This window comes from Catharus ustulatus, chromosome 24, assembly GCF_009819885.2.
Source record: "Catharus ustulatus isolate bCatUst1 chromosome 24, bCatUst1.pri.v2, whole genome shotgun sequence".
NCBI lineage: Eukaryota > Metazoa > Chordata > Aves > Passeriformes > Turdidae > Catharus > Catharus ustulatus.
The window spans coordinates 474,292-496,153 of NC_046244.1; the positions used below are offsets into that span (position 1 = coordinate 474,292).

General features: G+C 45.6%; 1 protein-coding gene across 2 annotated transcripts; it reads left to right on the forward strand.

Annotated features, from left to right (window-relative positions):
• On the forward strand, positions 1–20,632 carry HP1BP3 (heterochromatin protein 1 binding protein 3). 2 transcript variants are annotated; one of them, XM_033079531.1, is made up of 13 exons: positions 1–59; positions 7,561–7,758; positions 8,173–8,275; positions 9,500–9,650; positions 9,996–10,155; positions 11,117–11,260; positions 12,086–12,166; positions 13,875–14,029; positions 14,759–14,849; positions 15,501–15,660; positions 17,596–17,707; positions 18,629–18,766; positions 19,497–20,632. In XM_033079531.1, exons 2-13 carry the CDS (start codon positions 7,663–7,665, stop codon positions 19,780–19,782), a joined length of 1,677 nt encoding a protein of 558 aa, XP_032935422.1. In that variant the 5' UTR covers positions 1–59; positions 7,561–7,662; the 3' UTR covers positions 19,783–20,632. The 2 variants fall into 2 exon arrangements, with proteins under 2 accessions (XP_032935422.1, XP_032935423.1); XM_033079532.1 differs by lacking the exon at positions 7,561–7,758 and having other exon boundaries at positions 4–59.
• Positions 20,633–21,862: the final 1,230 nt, after the last annotated feature.

Genomic DNA, 21,862 nt, shown 5'->3' on the forward strand with positions numbered 1-21,862 from the left:
GTCCCGCCGCCGACGCCGCCGCCATTGGAGGCGCCGCCGCTTTGTGTCCGCCGGGCCCGGTGAGTCCCGGCCCCACTCGCCCCCCGCGCCGCGCCGTGCGGGACACGGGGCCGCGCCCGAGGGGCCGCGCCCGGGAGACCGCGGGTGCTGCGCGCGAGGCGCGGGGACGGCCTGGCGGCGCTGCCGGAGGGGCCCCGGAACTGCCCTCAGCGCCTTCCCCCCCGCGTCCTCCCTGCCCTGACAGGCCTGGGGGAGCGGGGGTGTCGCGATGGGAAGTTGCGACGCGCTACGCGGGCACGCCGCGGTGGCGCGGTGGGCTCGGCTCGGCACGGCACAGGCCTGAGGAGGCGGCCCTGGGCCTCGAGTGTCGCCGGGCCCGGCGGGGCCTGGCGGGGCGCGGGCCCGCACAAAGGAGCTGCGGGGCTCAAACACGCCGCTCCCGTCCCGCCGACACAGGGCGAGCCCCGAGGAAGGTCAGCGGCGGAAGGGGCTGGCAGGGCCGCGACACAATAAATAATCGCTATTTATAAACTTAGGGAGCGCCTTGGCTCCCGCCGCGGCCTTCCCGCCTTTCGGCTGCTTGGCTGTGCGGTTGTTTGGGTTTTTGCCTGCACTAACTCACTTGAAGTGCCAGCACTCGAGGGGAAGCTCGGTATGGCTGTGCTTCTTAAAAGAGGTCCCTAATGCCCCTCGGCGCTGATAGCGATGGATACGGACCTACAGGCGCTTCGAGTGCCTCCCTGCGCCCAGGTGGTCACAGCCCGCTCAAGGAATGTTAATCACCCTCCTCCCCGTAGTGCACACATTCCCTATAGAGAGAGCTGTTAAATTCCAGGGGCTGTTCGAGGCAGGCTTCCGTTCGTGTGTCGTTATCCTTCTTGCCGCTTTAGGCTGTGGGGTGTTTTGGGGTAAATCATCGCAAAGATTTAAGGAGAGAAGGAGCTGCTTCTGGGGTGGCTCTTGCCAGGCCAGGGGGCCCTACCAGCTTACCTGCTTCACCTGAGGACAGATCCAGAGCGGTAACACTGTTCAGAACAAATTCTTCCCACGTGTATTTTAGCTGTTTTCCGACTAACCAGTGTCTGCAAATCCCTGGGGAACTGCCCAGCCTGTGTTGCAGAACAAACGTTGGATAATGTGGGATTGTGGGTGTGTTTGCTCTTATACAGTGTAGCAGAGACTGATAGTTTGGATAGTTTGTTTATAGCTGTGGTATTTCACTGATACTGAGTATTTCTCACTTCTTAGGAGCCTTTCTGAATTATTTCTGGGTTAGCAAGTGTCTCTCTTCCCAGTTCTTATCTAACTATTGAGTAAGTGTTGCACTCTGATTTCCCAGCACGTGACTTTTATTTGCTTTGACCATAAATAGTATTTTTAGCATCTTCAGGAAAGAGTTAGCCAGCATTCTTTGGCAAGCAGCTCCCATTGAGGCAGGAAAGGTTCGGAAGTGCTTGTGTTTGTAAACAGCGTCCCTTCTCCATGAGAACAGTGAGAGGAGGGAGGGGAGTTCAGTTCAAGAGTGGAGGTGTTTGATGCACTGTGCAGGACAGCACAGACCTTCCTTAGGTGAGACTTCAAAAAATTGTTGGATAGAGTGTGGGAGATTCTTGGAAATCAGGAATGAGTAGAGGAGGAAAAAAAAAAACCAAAACACATAATTCCTTTTGGGGGAAAGAACGTGGCGTAAATACCTTGGGAAAAAGTGGCTTGTGGAGCTTCCTCTCATTTACCTCTGTGAGCTTGCTAATTAATGATCTTCTCAATTAATCATGCACATTCATCAGGCAGAAGCTCCTTGAATTGTTTTTGTCCTCAGAATATCTTGTCCTGTGTGATTTTTTCCTTTCAGCAGAAAGTGACATGTAAATCTTTTGGCAGCGTTTTGTTACAAGTGACCTGGGGTCCTCTGAGGATTCTGTGAGAGGCAATAAAAGTGTTACATTGATGGACTATAATGGGAGGTGTGGGTAGATTTCTTACAGACTGCAATGAGATAATGGCTTTTATAATGTACAGATTTGTCTGTAGAATAATAAATGATAGCTGAATAAGTAGTAGTTGGGAGGAGGGTTTATACAGTGTTTTTAAATTTATCTAGACAAGGCCTATTTAGGGTTCAAACCCTGGGATGTAACACTTGCAGCCTAAATTTTCATTCAGGTGTCAGCAGTTTGTCAAAATTCATGAAGTTTGATCCTGAATTAAGATATTTTATCCAAGGCTGTGAAAACTTTCAGCAGGGGATTTTCACGTTGGAGTTGTTTTAACTTTGTGACCTGACCTTGTTTTAAACTTAAAGCTGAACCCTGTGCACTCTAATGGGGCTGATTTCATCCCTCGGTGGCCATGTGGCATAGACAGAGTGTGGAGAATTTGGATCATTCTAGCCAAAAAGCCAAAACCTATTCAAACTGTTGTTCCTTGGAGCTTGTCACCATCCTGAGCATCAGTGTGGAGATGGATTATTTTGAGACAGCCGTGCAGGCAGAAATTCTGCTTCATATTAATCCTTTGGCTGAAGTTTTGTGATTTTTAGGTATGATGATGGTGTAATTTAAGTTACTCGCTGACTGTGGCTGTTTGGGAACACGAGAAAAAACTCCTGGGTGTAAGAATGGAAAATAATCCGGGCAACAGAAACTATCTCTTCTTACTGCCTTCTGTGCAAGAGATTGATGGAGAGAGAATCAGAAACCTGTAGTGGTTTTCTGTTGAGTGTTCTTTGTGAGGAGAACAGTGGAGGTGAGGCATGGGTGGTTATTTCTGTTTTATAAGAGCAGATATGGGGATTGAGCTGGCTTGGGGTTGCTGGTGTTGGACCCTAACAGAGACAAGTGCTGAGCTCAGCCCTGGGCCAGAGCATCAGTCTCACTCTAGTAATGTGCCTCTTCCTCCCAGCCCCACCCCTTTTTTTTTTTTTTTTTTTTTTAAAGCAGCATCTGTGTGCACAGAAGGGCAGGATTTTAATTTTTGCTGTACTCTGGAAAAATCGGGTACAGGCAAGATGTAAGTTGGGTTGCATTCATGGCATTTGGAGTCAGAGGCTCAAATTCATTGCTGAATGAAAATGTTTTCAAATGAAAATATATCTTTAGGCTTAAACCCCCCCTAATTTGGGTCTCTGAGTATAGGAATTCCTGCGATTGGATGGTAGAAGTGTGAAGGGTTTTTGCTGTGCTCCCCTAAACCCTAAAGTACATGGAGTTTGTTGTTCCCCCACAACCCCATGCAGGGAAGGGCTGGATGGAAATGGACACTGTAACACAGCCAGGCTGAGGAATGTGCTGCCTGGCAAGTGGGGAGCTCTCAGAAGTGAGTGCTGGACCCCTGCTCCTGGTTAATTGAAACAAGCTGCTCCGTACAGCATGCAGCGCGCGGGGCTCAGGTAGCCTGGAACAAAGCCCTGGGAGCCTCCAGTGCAGGAGAGCTGCAAATGCAGACCTTGGAACTGAATCAGGGGGAAATTCCAGGGAGTCAGGACACCTCCTGGGAAATGGTGGCCCAAAGGAACAGGACAAAACTTGCTGGATGAAGCAGGAGTGATTGGGAATGCCAGCTGTGCTCAGCCACGTGTGAGAGTTCCCAAGTGGGTTGACAAATAAGGATCAGAAGTTGGAACTAACTTTGTATTCTTTGTTCAGTAACGTATTTTATTAATCTGCAGGACTTTTGGCTGGTTTAAATGCCTAAGTACTCCTGGGCTGACTTAGCTAAGACCGTGGGCAGCTCCACGAGCTGGAAAAGCCCAAGACAGAGTGCTGGAACGCCTCGATGTGCAGGCAGTGACAACACCAGCTGAGAACTCCTGACAGACATTTGTATCTGAGATGTTGCTGGATGATATACTGTGACCATGTAAATACTGAGGGTTAAACTAAGTATCTGCTACCTGGGCTGGAATTTTAAGAAACAGCTTTGAGGATTTCGGGGGAGCAAAGCCTTGAAAGAGTTGTACAGCTTGCAATTTAGAAGGTGATGAGTTTTGGCATGTTTGATTTGGATTTGCAGAAGTATTAACATTTCCTGGTTTTTGGGGGTTTTTTTGCAGTTTCCAAGACATTTAAATATTCTTCTGCATTACAGAGTAGTAATTAACTGTCAATTATCAATAGCCTGGTTTTTAATTGTTAATAATCAATAGCTTGTTTTTAAAACCCAAATTTACTTTGCTTTTCAAAGCTTTCTGGTAACAAACAGCTGTTCTTGCTTGCATCACTTGTCAGGTTGTTGGATTTGTACCCCTTGGCACCCTGCCTTCTAACCTGCAAGTGCATAAAAGCTTTTTTTAGCCCTTTTTGACCTAATTTCTAGGCCGGTGTCATGTACTTTGTACCCAGTCACATCTAAGTACATCAATCACCCGTAGGTGTCGTGTGACAGTAAGAAGACACCCCACTGGCCCAGGATTGGATACACTTCCTCGTTTTTCCATTGCATATTTGTTTTCAGCCTGCTCACTCTACCCCGAGTCCCTGTGAGTTGGAGTTTCTGCCAGCCTGACACTTGGATTGCCACATTGAAAACCTACCTAATTTATCCTGGAGCATTTTCTCTCAAAGGAAATTGAAGGCTGAGATAAGTTGAAAAATCTTAGTCAGCAGAAATTCAATAATTCGGACAATTTTATTTTTTTTAACATTCTTGTGTCTCTTACATTAGTGGAGGGACTCCACACTTTGGGAATATTATCGAATATGTATCTCACATGAAGCATCCCTTTATTTATTCCTAATGATTAATAGTTCAGGAGGAAATTGCTATAGGTGGTTCAGAGTAGTTCCTGAAAACTCTCAGTACCTTTGGATTTTACATTAGCAGCTACTCCCGGAGCTGGGAGAGTGAACACATTCTTGCTAATCTAGAAATCCAGGAGTGGTGAGGGCAGCTTGTTGCTTATCAGCTCCTTGCTGGATTACTAGTTCTATTGGAACTGTTCTATTACTATTGGAATAACTAGTTCATGATAGTCTGGGAGCCTGTGAACCTGCAGTTTTCCTGCAGAAAATGGGGTGTAACTCTGAGGAGTGACTTTCTGCACTTTGGTGAAAGTTAGTATCCTGGAGGTGTTTTCACAGCTGATGTAATTATATTTTTGATAGTTGACCAGATTTAAATGTCAATTAAAATTACCCAACAACCACCTTGAAAACTGCATCCTCAGCTGTTGTTCTCTGCTCCCTTTCAGGGCACAATGTTTGTTTGATGTTTGTGTAAATGTAAAACACAGTTGTTACTTTAATTTTTTATTGAGCAATTATTGTGATTGTAACTGTGGTTCCCACTTAAAGTTGTCTTTTGAAATAACATGTGCAGGTAACCGTTGGTTTGAGTGACTTGATTTCTCCTTTACATGGATCTGTTTTATTTGGAGGGGAAAATGAGGTGTTCTGCATTATCGTTGCAAAACCTTCTCTTTTTTTGCTTTATCTTTTTGAGGAGCTGAGTTCAGGCCTGTTTGTGGTTGGTATTTCACACTCAGTGCAGAAAACCACTTTTGATGCCCCCATGGAAAGAAATGGACTGAGCAGGCACAGTCCCTGGGAGGATGTTTTCACGAGGTGGGGCTTCTGACCTTGCCTCTGGAGATCAGTGCTTTGCAGTCCTCCTACCCTTTTGATTCCCTGGGCCTTTTGAGCAGGAGATGATCCATGCCTGGGAATTCAGAGGGAATCCCCAAGTCTGAATTTCTGCAAGCGGGTGCCTGTGTATTGTAGGCACAGAAGAGAGGAACTGTGCTGTGTTAAGTTGTACTCTGGAGAGCAAAAATACTCCCATACTTTATGCACTGATCTAAACAAAAAGGTTTTCAGAATTTGGGGAATTTTAAGTCAGGGTTGGTAGCATTGTTTTCGTGCGTATGTCATGCAGGTCATATAGCTTAAAAATAATTAAACCCCAGGACCATGTCGGCCATAGTGTGGCTTGTGTGTGTTTTTAATCCAGGGAATGTGTCTTTTGTAACCCCCAACTGATTTCTCTGAGGGAGAATCTGTAGTTGGTTATTTTAGGACTGACTTCAAAATTCTGGCATTTTCTTAAAGGGCTTTAGACTCTGCTTGCTAGAAAAAATACTGGATATTGAGCTGAAGCCTGGTGAAAATTTTCTTTTTTTTTTTTTTTCCTTTCACTTTCCACACTTGAGGAAGGAAGGTTCTTTAAAACAGGCCAATTTTTTAAGTGCTGTGCTATATTGGGTATATTCTAGTTGGCAACTAGTATATTTTCACGTTCTGGCATTTCACAAGTAAGCTTCATTCATCTCATTTTTTTGTTTTGTTTTGGTATGAAGTGTGTTTTGATCTTCCTGTTTTGCCTCAGAAGAAAACACCCAGTTCTGTTGGGCTTTGCTTTCCCTGGTGCTGAGGCAGGACCAGTTCCTGGTGGGCTTTCAGGGTGGCTATTCAGTTCTTGCACAAGTGCCTGTCACTGAGTAGGCATCCCACTGCTGAGTAATGACAGGATGGTATTTTTGGGCAAGAAGTGGTGTTGGTGTGGTACAGAGCAATGGGGGGAGCAGTGCTGAAACTGTGGTGCAAGTCCACTTGAAAACAGAGTTTTCCCACTGATGCTGGGTTTGTTCAAGAGGAAAACACCCTGGCTGCAGAAATACCTGTTGAAAGAGAAAGTTTATGGTAAGTGCCTGCCTTCTGAGCAAAAGGAGACAACCAGAGCAGGTGAAAACAGGGCATTTGGCTGTTTCTCTGTGAGGAAGGGAGGAGGGCAGGCCGGAGCTCAATTTTTGGATGCAGTTGGGACAGGTCCAGCCATGGCTTGCTGGAGGTGAGGTTTTTAAAGGGAATGCTGAGAGGAAGTGAATGAGCCAATGAATCCTGGTTTTGTGGTGGAATTAGTGGAGCCCCTCTCCTTAGGAGAGGCCAGTGCAGGCAGATGGGCAGCAGGTAAGAAAGGCTGTAAAAGCATAATAGTAGTAGGGGGTGAGACTTGATGAGGGTTAAACTGAGCTTGACCCATTTGTTATCCATGACAGTGCATGTGTTTGGAGCAGGGCTTTGGCAAGCTTGTTTTCTGGTAGAAGGCATGGAGACTGCTCTTCTGATTGTCATTTTTTTTTTTTTTGTCAAAAGATTCCTTCATTTCCTTAAATTGCATGGGGTTTAATCTGGGGAGGCATGGCTTGGTTTCTCAGTGCTTGTATCTTCTGCCTGCCAGACGTAGAGGGGTAATTCCTCAGCTGCATGTGCCAGCTCCTGCTTTTACCCAAAGTCACTGAGTGATCAGTTCCCTCACTCAGGGCGCAGTGCAATGGCTGCTTCTCGTCAATGCTTGCCCTTCACTTGAACAGCCTTTTTATCTTTCAGCCATCTTCTAATGGGGCAGGTCTGACTTGCACCTTTCCCATTTCTGCTCCACCCATAGCTCTCCAGTTTGCATACTTGTTATAGCACCTTTGTTGAATGCAAGTGTTGCTTGTCTGTTGTGTTAATCATGAGCTGTAAGTCATTTATCCTTTTCTTTTTAATCTTTGATTTGATAGATATGTGGACATAGATGTTTTTGTTTTGTTAATTTTCACACCACATCTTTTCTGTACTTTAGGTTGACTCCTCACTGCACTTTGAAAACCATTAGGAAAAAGCCCTTGGGGTTAAAACCTGGGGCTCCACAGTTACCTGAACTTGGGGCTAGAAATTAATTTAAATGTCGACTGATCTGTCTGAAGCTGAACCCGTGCATCATAAGGCGCTTCCACTCTTAACGGGAGCTCAGCTGATCCACACGGACAAGTTAAGTGAGGTAGGGGCTGGCCCTTTCTCCAAGCTTGCCCTTGGATCAGTCCTTGACTTCCAGACCTGCTCAAGGTTACTCAGTACTCTTTCTCCCCTGCTTCTAGGAAACTCGACTGGGAGTCTAACAAGCTCTACTTCCCCTTCCCTGCTTTCCCTGAGATGATGTGTCTGCCAAAATCTTCAAATGCTCGTCTCATTTAATTTGGAATTGAAATTATTTCTTTTATAACCATAAAATGTGAAACTATCTTCTCCTAGTATGCTTTGAAGAAGCTGGTTTGAGGGCTACTGTCTTTTACCATCCTTAAAAAAATCAAAACCAGAATATTTCTACTTATGCTGCTTTGATTTACTTTAATCCCATTTCAAAACTTTCAGATTCTTTCCAGCATCTGTGCTGATTTTCACATGCTTTTTGTAGAAAGTGGAAGACGACACGATGCCAATCCGTCGCTCGGTGAATGCTTCTTCCCGGGAAACTCCTCCCAAAAGCAAACCTGCTGAAGGGGAAGAGGTCAAAGCAGGTACAGTCATAGTTCTAGAGGGATTAATGTATATCCAAACACAGGCTGGCTCTGAAACTCCTGCAATACCCTAGCCAGGATGAAAATATTGTTTGACTCCCTGTGACAGGCTTTTCCAGGATTTGTGCTTTGCAGACACTGTTTTCAGTCTGAAACCACTTGTTTTGTGTTTTATACCCTGTGTCACTCCAGACATGAAAATATGGCTAAATGTCAGCCCTTTTAAGTTTGCACATCCCTTTGGGTGAAGAAATTACGAAGTTTCAATAGTGTCAGAAAGATGGTATGAGATCAAAAGGTGGAGTTAATGAATGGAGAAACAGAATATTCCTTTTTTTTTTCTCTATTTTTCTAGGCAAAATGTTTTACCACAACATGTCATGCAGTCTAGCCTGATATTAACGTGGCTATCTTAGCAGCTTGGCCTCTGTGTTTCTCAGAATGTGTCATTTCACTACTACAGTCAATTGATTTCACAGACTTTGTCGACTTTGGTGTCACAAATAAAAAAACTACCTACAAAACCGACTCTTAATTTACTGTGTATTTTAAATGCCTCCATGGGGAAAGAGCATGGGAATGTACCAGAAATGCGTAAGCTGCACAGAGCAGTGTTGGTGGGCAGTTCTTTATCCAGAGAGTGTGGAATTTCAGTTTATATGCATTTTATCTAGTAGTAGCCCACTTTCTAAGACCTGTTCTCAGGTAAATATACTTTTATGTATTTTTGATTTCCTTGGTAAGTTGATGTCTGACTGGATTTGATCCTTCTGATATACAAATGCTCCTGCCAATGCACATGCTATCTAAAGCTTTGCCAAGTCTGGGAAAATGTGATGGAATTATAATTATCCTTCAGGTGCTTTTGTGTTTGAAAACAACTGGGTCATAAGCAAAGCTACTTCTTAGAATCCCAGGCCTGTCTGCAACAGCAGCTTGTGGAGTTAAGAACAGTGTTGGAACTGGTTGTGAAAATGTTGCATTATGTTGTTTGCAGTGATTCTGGCATTTGAGGTCTGATTAGACCTTTATAGAAGCTCTTTTTAGTACTTTTCTTCACTTTTAAAATTGCTTTGAAATAATGCATTTAAGTTAGTGAAAATAAATCAGTGGGAAATAATTAGTGGGGTGATGTGTTCTTAAGTTTGGATTTTTTTCCCCTCTACCTTCCTAAGGAATAAAAGCTGGGTTTGGACCAGATTGATGCTTTTTCACATTTTCTAGATGCAGAAGTCACCTCTGAGGAATCTGCCTCTGTTGGAGAGGAACAAGAGACTGAAACCCTGCCTGCTGCATCCAGTGAAGCAGAACAGCCAAAGGAACCTGAGAATGAAGGGAAGGAGGAAACAAAGTCCTCAGAAGAAACCAAAAAGGAGTAAGGCTTACTTGGTGCTGAACGCAGGGATTTGGATAGGATTCTGAGGGAAGACTCTACAGAGAGAAAAGATAGTGGGAGAGAAAAGGAAAGTGAGTGCCTTAAGGTGCCTCTCCTTAGGATACTTCTAAGAAAGAAGCTACTGATCATGTGGAGCTACTGTTCTCGAACATGTGAGGCTGAACAGCAATACAAAGTCTCTTTTTTACTAATAGAAACATCAAAATAGTCCTTAATTTATCTTAATTTAAATAATGGCAGATGTTCTGGGCTTTGATGTTCTTGTCCTGCTTGTTGGTTTGTTTTGGTGCCTCTTTCTTACTATTGCTCTGTATTTTCCCTAAGCGAGAAGGATCAGTCGAAGGAGAAGGAGAAGAAGGTGAAGAAGACCATCCCTGCGTGGGCCACGCTCTCTGCCAGCCAGCTGGCTCGGGCACAGAAGCAGACTCAGATGGCAGCCACCTCCCGGCCCAAAATGGATGCGATTTTAACCGAGGCCATCAAGGTAAGCAGGACACAAATGTGGCTTTTATTCAATTTACATCCTAAACCACATGGTTTCAGCTTGCTGAGGTTCAGGTGACAGTGCTGTGTGTTAGCAGGAAGCTGAGTGTGTAAGATGGGGATGCTTGTACCTGGAAGCCCATGGAGCTGACATGTGACTCCATGAGGATGATGAGGGGCCCTGTAGCTGATTTCTTTGTTTAGGATTTGTTTCCCTCCCTAATTGCATTATTAGGAGCAGCTAGGATGGCACAACTTGGTTGAAAATTATGCTGTCATAATGTTTTCTGTGCCACATTTAACTTCATTTACCTGGATTCATCCATCTATTTGATACATACGCTTTCTTTTAGCAATAACTTACTCTAACTCAGGGCAGACAGAGACACTGTAAACCTACATTCCAAAGTGGTCTTGGTTTACTTTATCCCTCCTGATTGTAAGAAGAGATCTCTGCTGTTGTAGCTGTGCTGCTACTCTCTCCTCAAGGTTTGGTTGCTCCTTCAGAGGAGGCCTCCACCAGCCTTAATTGCAAGATGGCCTTTCCATCTATCTTCAAAAGATAAACTTCACCTTAGGTTTTGCTGTTTTACTGATGTCAGTCCTCCATCTTCTTAAAAAAATAATTGGAAGGTTGTTCTGGCTTAATAAAATGTTGTGCAGCATTGCCAAAATGTTGACTCTTTTGTATTTTAAACTGTTCCATGTGAGTGCTTCAGAGCAAGGGAGTAGTAGATATGTGCTTACTGTGCTGCTTTTGTGCTGTTTGTGTTGCTCTTCAGCTACTCAGAAGGGGAAAGTCAGTTATTTTGTTAGTAGTGTCCTATACTTGATTCACAGTGAAGAAGAGGCCAGCTCTGGCATCTGTGGTGGCCTGTGTGCATCAGTCCAATCTCTGTTCTTCCACCCTACTCAGGATAGTTCCAATGTAGGTGGTTTCTAATGTTTTGTTTCTATTTCAGGCCTGCTTTCAGAAGAGCGGTGCCTCGGTTGTTGCAATACGGAAATACATCATCCACAAATACCCTTCCCTGGAGCTGGAGAGGAGGGGATACCTCCTGAAGCAAGCACTGAAAAGGGAGCTGGAGAGGGGAATCATTAGGCAGGTAAGAGCTGCTTTGTGGAGCAGCACTAGAGATGGCATTGGTGAAGAGGAACTCTTTCCAAGGGCTTGAAATGACAGGACAAGGGGGAATGGCTTCAGAGAACAGGGTCATATGGGATATTGGAAAATCATCTTCCCTGTGAGGGTGGGAAGGCCCTGGCATAGGATGTCCAGAGAAGCTGTGGCTGCCTCATCCCTGATAGTGTTCAAGCCCAGGCTGGACAGGGCTTGGAGAAACATGGAATAGTGGAAAGTGTCCCATGGCAGAGATAGAACTGGGTGATCTTTAAGATCCCTTCCAGCCGAAACCATTCCATGATTCTGGGAACTGCATAGGAATTTCTTAACTCCATTAGAAGGTCTGTGGAATGAGCATGTTCTCCCTCGTGGAGGTTCATCAACCTCTGTCTCTGCTTTGTTGGACACTGGCAGGACTTCAGCACTGTTGTGTCAGTCACATACTTGGCACCGTTGGTTTTTGTGCAATTCCTGGCCATTTATGGGTGTTGTGTCACACAGCATTGCAGCAGCACGTGAGTCCAGCAGTGTCACTTCTGCAGCAGTGTGGATTTTAACACTATAATTTATGCCTGTGTTATCTGTCAGGATCTCCTGGTCAGGACAGCAGAGTATGTCCTAATGTCTGGCTGCAATTTCTGATCTTACTGAAGTTTCGGTGGGTTCAAATCAGGCCTCTGCTATAAAAACCACTTGCAGGGTGACAGTGCATTCAAAATCTGCATCATGATGTCAGTAAGTCCCTCTCAGGTTGTTAGTATTCTGAGTTACTCTGTTAAGGACTGAAATGGACTTTCTCTTGAACCAGGTGAAAGGAAAGGGAGCTTCTGGGAGCTTCGTGGTGGTATCTAATGCAGGAAAAACTGTTCCAAAAGCCAGAGACAGAAAGGTAAGATGGATCATTTTAAACAACACTCTGAAATGTATTGCACTGAAGCACATGTGGCTTACCCAATGTTCTCCTCCTTGCTGTGCTTTTTCTCCCTAAGTACAGTGATTAAAACCCCCATCCTACTGTATCAGAATCAGAAAGCTATGATATGAGGAATGAAAATCAAGTCAAATGATCAAAATCTCAGTTTTAAAATGTTTACATTAACCCCCTAGGCTTTGGTTCAGAGGCAGAAAACTGAATAACCATGAAACTCTTAGTCTGTCTTTACCAGGCTGAGAGAGGTGCCTCTCAGATGTTGGAAGAGAGTTTTATGCTACTGCTATGTGTGTTTTATCTGTTGCGTGGGTAAAGGGAAGACTCCAGTCTTTAGGACTGAGGGGAATGCTTTCCCATCAGCTGTGAGGACAGAAGGAAGAAGATATCTTAAGGCTTCTGAAAGAAAACCTGATGCTGAGTGTTGTTGGGGACTAATGTGAAGGGGATATTTTTTTGAGCTTCACAGTTAGTTGTGGTTCCAGCACTGCTGATCTCCACTCCATGCTGAGTGTGTGTAACTCTGCAGTTACAAAACATGTAGCTGGAGTAGTCAATCCCTTGGGATTAGAAGGTGAAGTTAGACATGTAAAACCTTGGTGGTCGTCTCTTGCCTCCTGGGGAGACCAAAAGCCCTAAAACTGAAGGAAGTGTTCACGCACTTGGTATAGTGCCATGGAGGAAACTAATTGCAGTGGAACTTTTTAAGCAGAGCTCATTGATGCCAAGAGGAGTGTGAGCAAGGCAGGTGATACCTGCTGACACATCACCTTTCTCTGCAGCATATGGGTGTCTTTGTTCCCAGTTACTTTCCCTGCGTTGCAGGAAAATAAATGTTTTGGATGAATTCAGCTGACAGCAGAACAGCTCCCTCACCCATTGCACTGTTTGCAGAGCTGTTGTTCAGTATCAAATCACTGAACTTCAGCACATTTTCTGTATAAAGAACAGACCACTTTTCCCTGCTTGTCCCCTCTCACAGTAACAAAAGGGGTGGAGGAAAACTCAGAGTGGAATGCTGGCTTCAATCAAGATTTTACTGTGTTATTTCCAAAAAAAAAAAGGACTGCTGTTTAGCTGTAAATTTTGGGGAAGACTTGATTTGTGTAAACACTCCTGTTTGATGAATTTTAGGTTTCATGTCAGCATGTATCATCATCTTCACAGAAAGAGTTGTAAAGCATTGGCACAGAGGATCCAGGGAGTCACCATCCCTGGAAATCTTAAAAAAACCTGCAGATGTGGCACTTGGTGACATGGTCTGGTGATGACTATCTCAGTGCTGGGTTAATGTTTGGACTTGATGATCTTGGAAGTCTTTTCCAAACTGAATAATTCTGTGATTCTATGATTTTTCTACTGTCTCACTGAAGGGTGGCAGAGGAAAACATCTGTAGCAAGAGGAAGGAAATAATTAAAAATATAGATGTTAGATACTCAACAATTTGTACTTGTAAAGTTTTTCTAAAACTTCTATGAAAATTCAGCCAGATTTGCTGTATATCTCTTAAGCTGCGAAACATTTTAAGTTGTTAAAGAACTGCCTTACAGCACCTGAGTTTCCAGCTCAGCAGCCAGTGTCGGAAGCACTTATCCCCATGTCTGTATTACTGGTTCAGAAACCCAGAGTTTTAGGCCCTGCTGATGCATGAAAGTTTGTGTGTTTCAGAAAAGTGCTTTGGCTCTGAGTGCAGAGCAGCAGGTGAAGCTGGAGGACGTCCTGCCACTGGCCTTCACCCGCCTGTGTGAGCCCAAGGAAGCTTCTTACAGCCTGATCAAAAAATATGTGTCTCAGTATTACCCCAAACTCAAAGTAGATGTAAGGTAAGTGCTGGAGTTGCTTTAGCAAGCAGAGGACTGGGGAAACAGCCTTCTTCTGGTTATATCTCACTTCACGATGATTCAATCTGGTATTTAAGCCTGGTGCTGCTCTGAGTTGCAGGGCCTGTGGGAAAGCTTGAGGAAAAGCTGTGCCTTTTCCTGCATCCCTCCACATCCCATCTTTGTTCCTGACAGCACCAGCAGCACTGCTCTGCACATCTTAACCACACTCACATCCCTTTACTGCCTGGATGTGAAGGCCTCTCCTGGGGGTCTCATCCCCCTTGCATCTGGATGCTTTAGCCACCACATACGTACAGTAATCTTTAAACTGACCTGTACGGAGCGAGTTGAGGCTTGGGAAGCAAATCTAGGAAAACCCTGCGCATCACCTCTAACAAGGTTTTGTCAGCCCCTAGTTTACCTGTGAGCTGACTGAGCGCCCACCACATCCAAATGTGCTGCTCAAGGTGAGTGGATCCGTGCCAGGGCTGTGTGCCCGGAGCTGCTGGTGGTGCTGTGACACCGAGCCTGTGCTGCTGCTTGGCTCCCAGCGTGGTGCCATGTTCTGCCTGGGCACCAAGCCTCGCTGACAGGTCTCTATTTAAAGTGTCTGCATGTAGGCAGACACTCTGAGTGCTGCTCTGCTCACAGGCTGCAAAGCACTGTTTCTCTGTTTGTTTTTGGAACTGTCAGTGTGTGTCAGTAAAGCTTTCTCTTCCTTTGTTTCAGACCCCAGCTGCTGAAGAACGCCCTGCAGAGAGCTGTAGAGAAGGGCCAGTTAGAGCAGATCACAGGGAAGGGAGCATCTGGGACATTCCAGGTCAGAGACTGGGTTCATCTCTGTTGACCACAAACCTTTGATGTCAGTTACTGCGCCCTGTCCCCTGGTTTCGCTGGGTAGCCCTTTCTTCAGCAGCCTGGCATGCTCAGAGCTTGTCCAGTTATGAAGCAGTAGGTCTCTTGTTCTCCTCTTGGTCTCCGTTTCAGGAGCAGATCCCTGTTCCCTTGCTGAGCATGCTGCATGCACTGCTCAGCTCTGACTCACCAGCACAGTGGGGGAACTGGTGGGGTAAGCTTTCCTTTCCATCCCTCACTGGAAGTGCAGCAGGTACCCCAGATGCCTGCGACATCTTTTACTCATGGGTATGCCATGGAGTACATTTGGTCCGTGGGATGGAGGAAGATGTGATTTATTTCCTCCCCTGAGCAATACTTCTTAGACTGCTACATCCTTGCAGTGTATTTGAGGGCTGGGGTGAGGTGTTGCTAATAAAGCCCCACAGGCCAGCTGACTGACTAGGCCTGTCCTCCCACCTACAGCTGGGAGAACAGCGTTCCTGTGCAGTGTTTTAATATTAAACGTATCTGTGCTAATACAGGAGCGCCGACCCACCTGGTGCAGAGGAGCTTGTCCTGACCTGGTTTGGGAGAATTTTGTCTTGATGCTTTTCTCTTCCTCCTTGGAAAATAGCTGAAGAAATCAGGGGAGAAGCCCCTGCTGGGTGGGACTCTGATGGAAGATGCCATCCTGTCTGCTATTGCGGCCATGAATGAACCGAAGACCTGCTCCACCACAGCTCTGAAGAAGTATATCCTGGAAAATTACCCAGGGACCAACTCCAATTTCCAGGGTAAAGTACTGTACCACTTATATTCTGCATGCTGAGAGAGTCCTGCAGCTGCAGATGTGCCTGTGCAGCACCTTTAAAGTGCTCTGTTGAGCTTGCAGGGGGCTGCAGCTGCTCAGTTCTTTGTGCTGCAGAGATGCTCTGTGGTTTTAATTCCCATCAGTCCCTTTCAAGCCAGACAAAGGCCAGTTCCTGAGACAGAATGCACAATTCTCTTGTCTATAGTCAGGAAGGGGGAATAGTATTTAAGTACTTTATTGTTCTTAAATCACCAAGTTGGTTTCATATCTCTCTGCTTTGAAAAGGACAGCTTGGCATCAGTGCGGTTCCTAATTGCATTTTATTTAGAGAACTTGTGTAGTTTAACTTTTTTTTAAAAATTCACGAGCACCCCTCTTACTGATTTGTTTGAGGCCCTACTTTGCATCTGATTTTTAAAAGGTCAAGCAAATAAGGAGAAAAGCCAACTGTATTTTATTTGGAAGGGAGGTGTGGCATGTCTTTGTTCCCGGAAGTGACACTAATGTCTGGTTTGACTTTTGCCTGAGCAGAGGCTTTCAAGCAGATTTCTGATGGGTTATTTGAGCTGAGCCCCAATGCAGTTGGTTGGTGCTGGAGGTCAGCTGAGACAGGCTGAGCTCACAGCGATCTCTGCTCAAACCTGAACAAAGATCAGTTTGTTCCTGTGGTGTCACTGAGCTAGTGCCATTGCTCAGGAGCAGAGAGGAGATTGCTGATCCCAGTCTTTGCCTGGAGCTGGAGCACAGCATCAGCACAGCTGTTTGGTGCGGGGTTATTGACACACGGTACAGGTTCCTGGGCTGAAAAAGCTGCCCTGAGGCCTTCTGCCAACTAGAAATTGATGTTGAGTGTGACTTTTTAATCTTGGGGCAGGAAAAAGAGCTTCCAGGCTTCCTAAGTCCTTGCATGGTTTATTTTCAGGACCATTGGAAATGTCCCTGGTCCTTTGGGCCTGTGTTGAGCCAGCCTCCAGTGTTTGTCACTCCTGCAAGGCCGATAAGGAAATCTCAGCTAGCAATCTGTTGTTTTCTTTTGCCTTCCGTTGCATAAAAAGAATTTTGATGATCTCTGCTGTGTTCTGAGAGCAACCAGAGGAAGATCTGGTGAGATGCGAAAGCAGGCGGGTACACGCTGCAGAGCTCTGCTCTCCTCCCCAGTTTATGCCTCATCTCAGAACTGGACTTGGCTGGAGTCAAATCCTTTAGCTGCTGTTATTGACCTTTGACACCCAGAGTAAAACCAGCCTTGTGGTTATAAAAACTTTGGAACGTGCTTGAGAGTGAACCTTGTTTTTCCCTGAGAGCTCAATGTGTAAATAGCCCCTCTAATTCAAGCTGAAAATAGTTCTGAACAGACTAAACAACCCAAGCCCTTTGCAAGAGATAAAGATCGCCTGTACTTGCACAGTTTGAGTTACAGTTCTTACACAGTACACAATGGAAAGTCCGGAACAAAAGTCTGGAATAAAAAGTTAATTTGTTGTATTTCTAGATCCTTTAAAAAACAAAAAGCAAATCGCAGTATGGGGAAGGACACAGCACATATGACATTTAGAACATGAGGAGATCAAAATCAAGGCAAAAGGCTTGTTTTAAAACACACTTTAGAGCACGGTCAGAGACCTGGGTTAAATTTGGACAGAGGTAGTTACATGGTGCTGTTGAATGATTTATGAAGGAGCACCCCATGATGATGTCATCAGAAACATGCACCCTTCTCGACTCCTTCTTTTGGAGAATTTAAAGCCACTCTTGCCAAGTGTTTAGGAACAGTATCTTGTATCTTGCTTGAAAATTGGCTGAGAGAATCTCCCATCCTGACTCCTGCTCTGATTTCAGAGGGCACAGCAGAGAACAGTGAGATCAGACAAGAGGATAAAGGTAGTAACACAACCTTTCTCTGATTTCTTTTTCACAGTGCATCTACTGAAGAGAACTCTGCAGAAGTGTGAGAAGAATGGCTGGATGGAGCAAATTTCTGGGAAGGGTTTCAGTGGAACCTTTCAACTTTGCTTCCCTTATTATCCCAGGTAAAGAGCTCGTCTGTAAAATTATTTTGAGGAGTTTTGCACAGCTCAGGTAGCAGAGCTGAAGTTCATGAGCCAACCTCCTATTTACAGGGAGTTTGTGGAGGGTTTAATGACTGGTGAGCTGCCACATTGTCACCCATGTTCTGGATAATGGTATTACCTGGGTGAACAGAAAGTTGACTTCATTAGCAAGGGAAGATTTTTAAGGGCAGTAGACATACTGGGTTCAATATTCTCAGGTAATCTGTTGTGCTGCTTTTGTTGCAGGCTGAGATATTTAAGTGTTCTGTGTTAAAACCAATTCACCTGAGCAGGGAGTGGAGTGGGTTCTCCATGCCAGGATGCTCCGAAGGAGCAGGGCCCAGCTGTTCCTTCCTTAAGGGAGGAGAGGTGGGAGGAGGGAGGATGACCTAGATTAGCTACTCTGAGTCTAAACCAGCCTTTCTTCTCCTGCTGTGAGCTGATACTGTGCTGGGCCATGTGGAGCCCAGGGGTGAGGCCTTGGTGTCCCAGGAAGAGCCAAATGGCAGCACAGTCATTGAAGCTGCTCCCCAGGTGCTTTTATTGCGCATACGAGTCCCCACAGCTTCAGCTTAGCTGCTGGAGTCTGATCCTGCCCCTTTGATGTTTCTCTCCCTGGGTTTGCAGGGAAGGAGCATCAAGGGATAGAAATGGAGAAGGGACCACCTAGGGCTGGTGCTTTCCTAGGCTGTCATGTTTCGGCCATTGCAGAGACTAAATAGCCTTGGTGTGAGACAGCAGCAATCACAGAATTCCTGGGGGCATTTCTGGGTTAGGCTAAAGCTGTAACCTTAGGGGGAAGCTGCAGTGCCAGAGGAGAGCCAGGGTTTCCAAGGGCTTGCCTACACTGGAGTTGTATCCTTAGAAACAAATCACATTCTGACCAGACCCCTCTTGTAGCCCAGATGTGCTCTATCCAGAGAAGCAGCAGGATGAGGATTCCGAGGAATCTGATGAGGAAGAAGAGGAGGAATCTGAGGAGGAAGAAGAATCTGAAGAGGAAGAATCTGAGGAGGAAGAGCCACCACCAAAGAAGCGGTATGGCAGCATGAGAGATGAGTGGGCTCCTTTGGGTGAGATAAGTGTCTTGTCACAGCTGTAGAGTGCTCAGGTGTGCCTCTTGGTGTGGTCACCTATCCACAGGGCTGTTGCTCACAGGTGTTGGCAGAAGTTTCTAATTATTCCTTGTTCCAGAGATACTGACTTCCCCCATTCCATAATTTGAAGCCTTCCTCTTTTCTTCTCCAGATGAGAGACCCTGTGTTTATTCATTGTGTTGTCTTTAGTCACCTGCTTTAGAAAGTGTGATGTTTCACATGGAACTTTTTGTATTTATTGTTTCCTTTAAAAAATTCTTCCCTACAGTAATTATTTGCAGCTCTCTAGCCAGATATGAGACCTGCCTCACTCAGAATTTGGACTTAATATGAGTGTTGTTTGTCAAGTAATAAAATCCCATTTAGAAAAGAGAGATAGTGTTTAGGGCTCTTAATTGTTCTGACAGCTAACTGATTCACTGCTATTATTTATATGTTTATTTGCCTAACGAAGGGGAGGTTGGAAGTCTCAATGGCAGCTCTGTGGGGATGAAAGGTGCTCATTGTAGAGCTACCAGGAGCTCTTGCTTTTTGGGATTTAGCTCATGGAATGCGCTGGCAAAGGACAGGGATGCCAAGATATGTTTCATTTATGCAAATTGCTGATAGCAGCTCTGCTCTGGGTACCGTTTGTGCCTCCACTGAGCTCCTGTGCTGTCTCTTCCTGACAGGATGCAGAAGAGACCACCCCCCAAATCCCGGAGCAGGGCTCCTCCAATGAAGCGAAGAGAGTCCAAACCCAAGCCAAGGAAAACCCCCACCGCCCGCCGGGGCAAGGCAAAGCCCCCTCCCAAGGTCAAAACCCCTGCTAAGAAAGCCAAACCAGCAGCCCCAGCCATCAAGAAAGCCTCGGGTGGCAGCTCTTCCAAGAAACCAGCAGCCAGTGGGAGGAAGGAAGTGAAACCCTCTGCCAAGGGCAAATCCACCATGAGGAAATCTCTCCGGGCAAAAAAGTAAAATGTTTCCAGTGTCAGGGAATCCCATGGTTAAATCCACAATCTTCTTTTATAAGTCAACGTGCATTTGTATTTTAGTTCTGATGCTTAAACACTTCTTTAATTTTCTAAAATTTTTTTTTTCTTGAATGATGGGGAAAAGCTGAAAACTAAATCAAACCAACCCAAGCATTCATTAGATCTCAATGCTGTGCCTCATACCTGCCCCTCCCATGGAACGAGTCATCTTTACTTTCTGCAATAATTTTAGGACTTTTCTAGGACGCCTCTAATCTGTACATTTATGGTATTCCACATGGGTTTCAGGGGGGAGGGTTGGCTTTTAAAACAATTCTTCAGAGAAGATCATTATGTCTTTAGACAGCAGGAACAGGATGATGGGGGAATGTGATTCTTTAATGAGAAGGTGCCGTGGCAGAGGAGTCCTCCCTAGATCCCTGCATGCCGAGGTCCTTGGCACTTCCGTGGGGGAGCCGTGTACATACAGCACTTGCACTGAGCCCTGAGGTGCTGCTTTCCTCAGCCACAGGCCTGGGGGTGGCTGCTGAGTCGGATCCTCAGCATCTCCTGAGGGTCTGGTGCCAGAGGGGCTCCAAAAGGAGCAGCTCTCAGTTAGGCGGGTGATTTGAATTAGTGTTTCCACACCACATCTGTTACCTTAAAACCAAAATATATCAAAGTCTTCTTGAATCCAACTTTCAAATGTTTTTAAGAGATGAAAAGCCTGAGTTTGTCACCTCTTGTTTACCCTTTTTTTAAAGAGAAGTTGGAGAGCTATAAAATTGCTAATGTAGACATGTTGATAAGTGAAAAACGTGCGGTTTGCTAAAATAAAATTAAACTAGATTCCAGGCCTGCCTTCTGTGTCCATTCTCTCCTCGCCCCAGCTTTTCCTCCTGGAAAGGTAGAGAGAAGGGTATACAGTCACCACAGATTGCTGCAGAGACAGATCTTTGTTAAAAGACAACCTGAGCCACTGCCAAGCTCTGTAGTTGGACCAACTCCTGACCTTTCCTGGTTTCTCTGGAGACAAAGGTGAGTGAGGAAAAAAGTTCTTGGAACCTCTTGCTGGTCCTCTTCTCCCCTTATCAGTGATCAGTGAGGACAAAAAATCCCAGCTGAAACCTTCTCGCCTACCCTGCTCAACAGAGCAGACCCTGCCTTCAGAGCCCATCTCGCCATGTCCCTGCTCTGCCATGCCCAGCAATGCCAGTGGGATCTGACAGTCTCCAACGTGCTGATGCAAAGAGCTGCGAGGAGGGGAATTACACACAGAGGGAGAAAGCAGCTTCATTGAATTTATTAGTTTTACCTGCTGTCTCAGTGTTCTACCTCTAACTGTGAGTTTAAAAATTCCTATAGAAATGGCCTAAATTGTTCCCAATCCTGTAAGAAAGGCACAAACAGCAGGTTAAAAATCACAGCTTATGGGAAACTGAATGAAAGCTCTGATCTAAGAATGATCCACAGGGATGTAAAGCAATTAGAAACATTAGTTAGTGGCTGGTTCCTGGGCTGCTTCTGCTGAAGTTGTGGGATTTGTTGGTATTGTGGTGAGATGAATTGGAGAAACCTCTCAGTGCTAGCATGTTTATGGGGACAAGGAGTCTTCACCCAGCTGCTGGGCATTTTTCAACCTCCCTCTTCCCAATGGCATTCCCACACCAACAATCTCATGGGTGTTTGAGCCAGAAAAAGTCACAGGGATGGTTGTATTTAATCCAAAGGAGTTATCCTTTCTTCCCAGGAGCAGTGACTGGGATTGAATGGGAAAGTCTTCATTGCCAGCAGAGCAAACCCCTTCTGGGGGGTTTGTGCCGGCTCTGCTGCTCGCTCTTCCCCAGTCTCTGCTTCCTGACCAGACTGGGCTCAGTTATGCTGTTTCTTCAGACCCATCTGTCCTATTTTTTTCCTTTTTTTTCCACGCTTTCTCCACTGTCAATGATCGGGTGGCTCTGCCATCACAGCTCGTGGTATCTTGAAGCAGCTGGTGTTGGTGGTGAGCCAAGAGTTGAATGCTGCCGGTCAGACCCTTTTCCTCACCCCCTGGGGATTGCTGGGGCATGAGACAATGCTTTTTG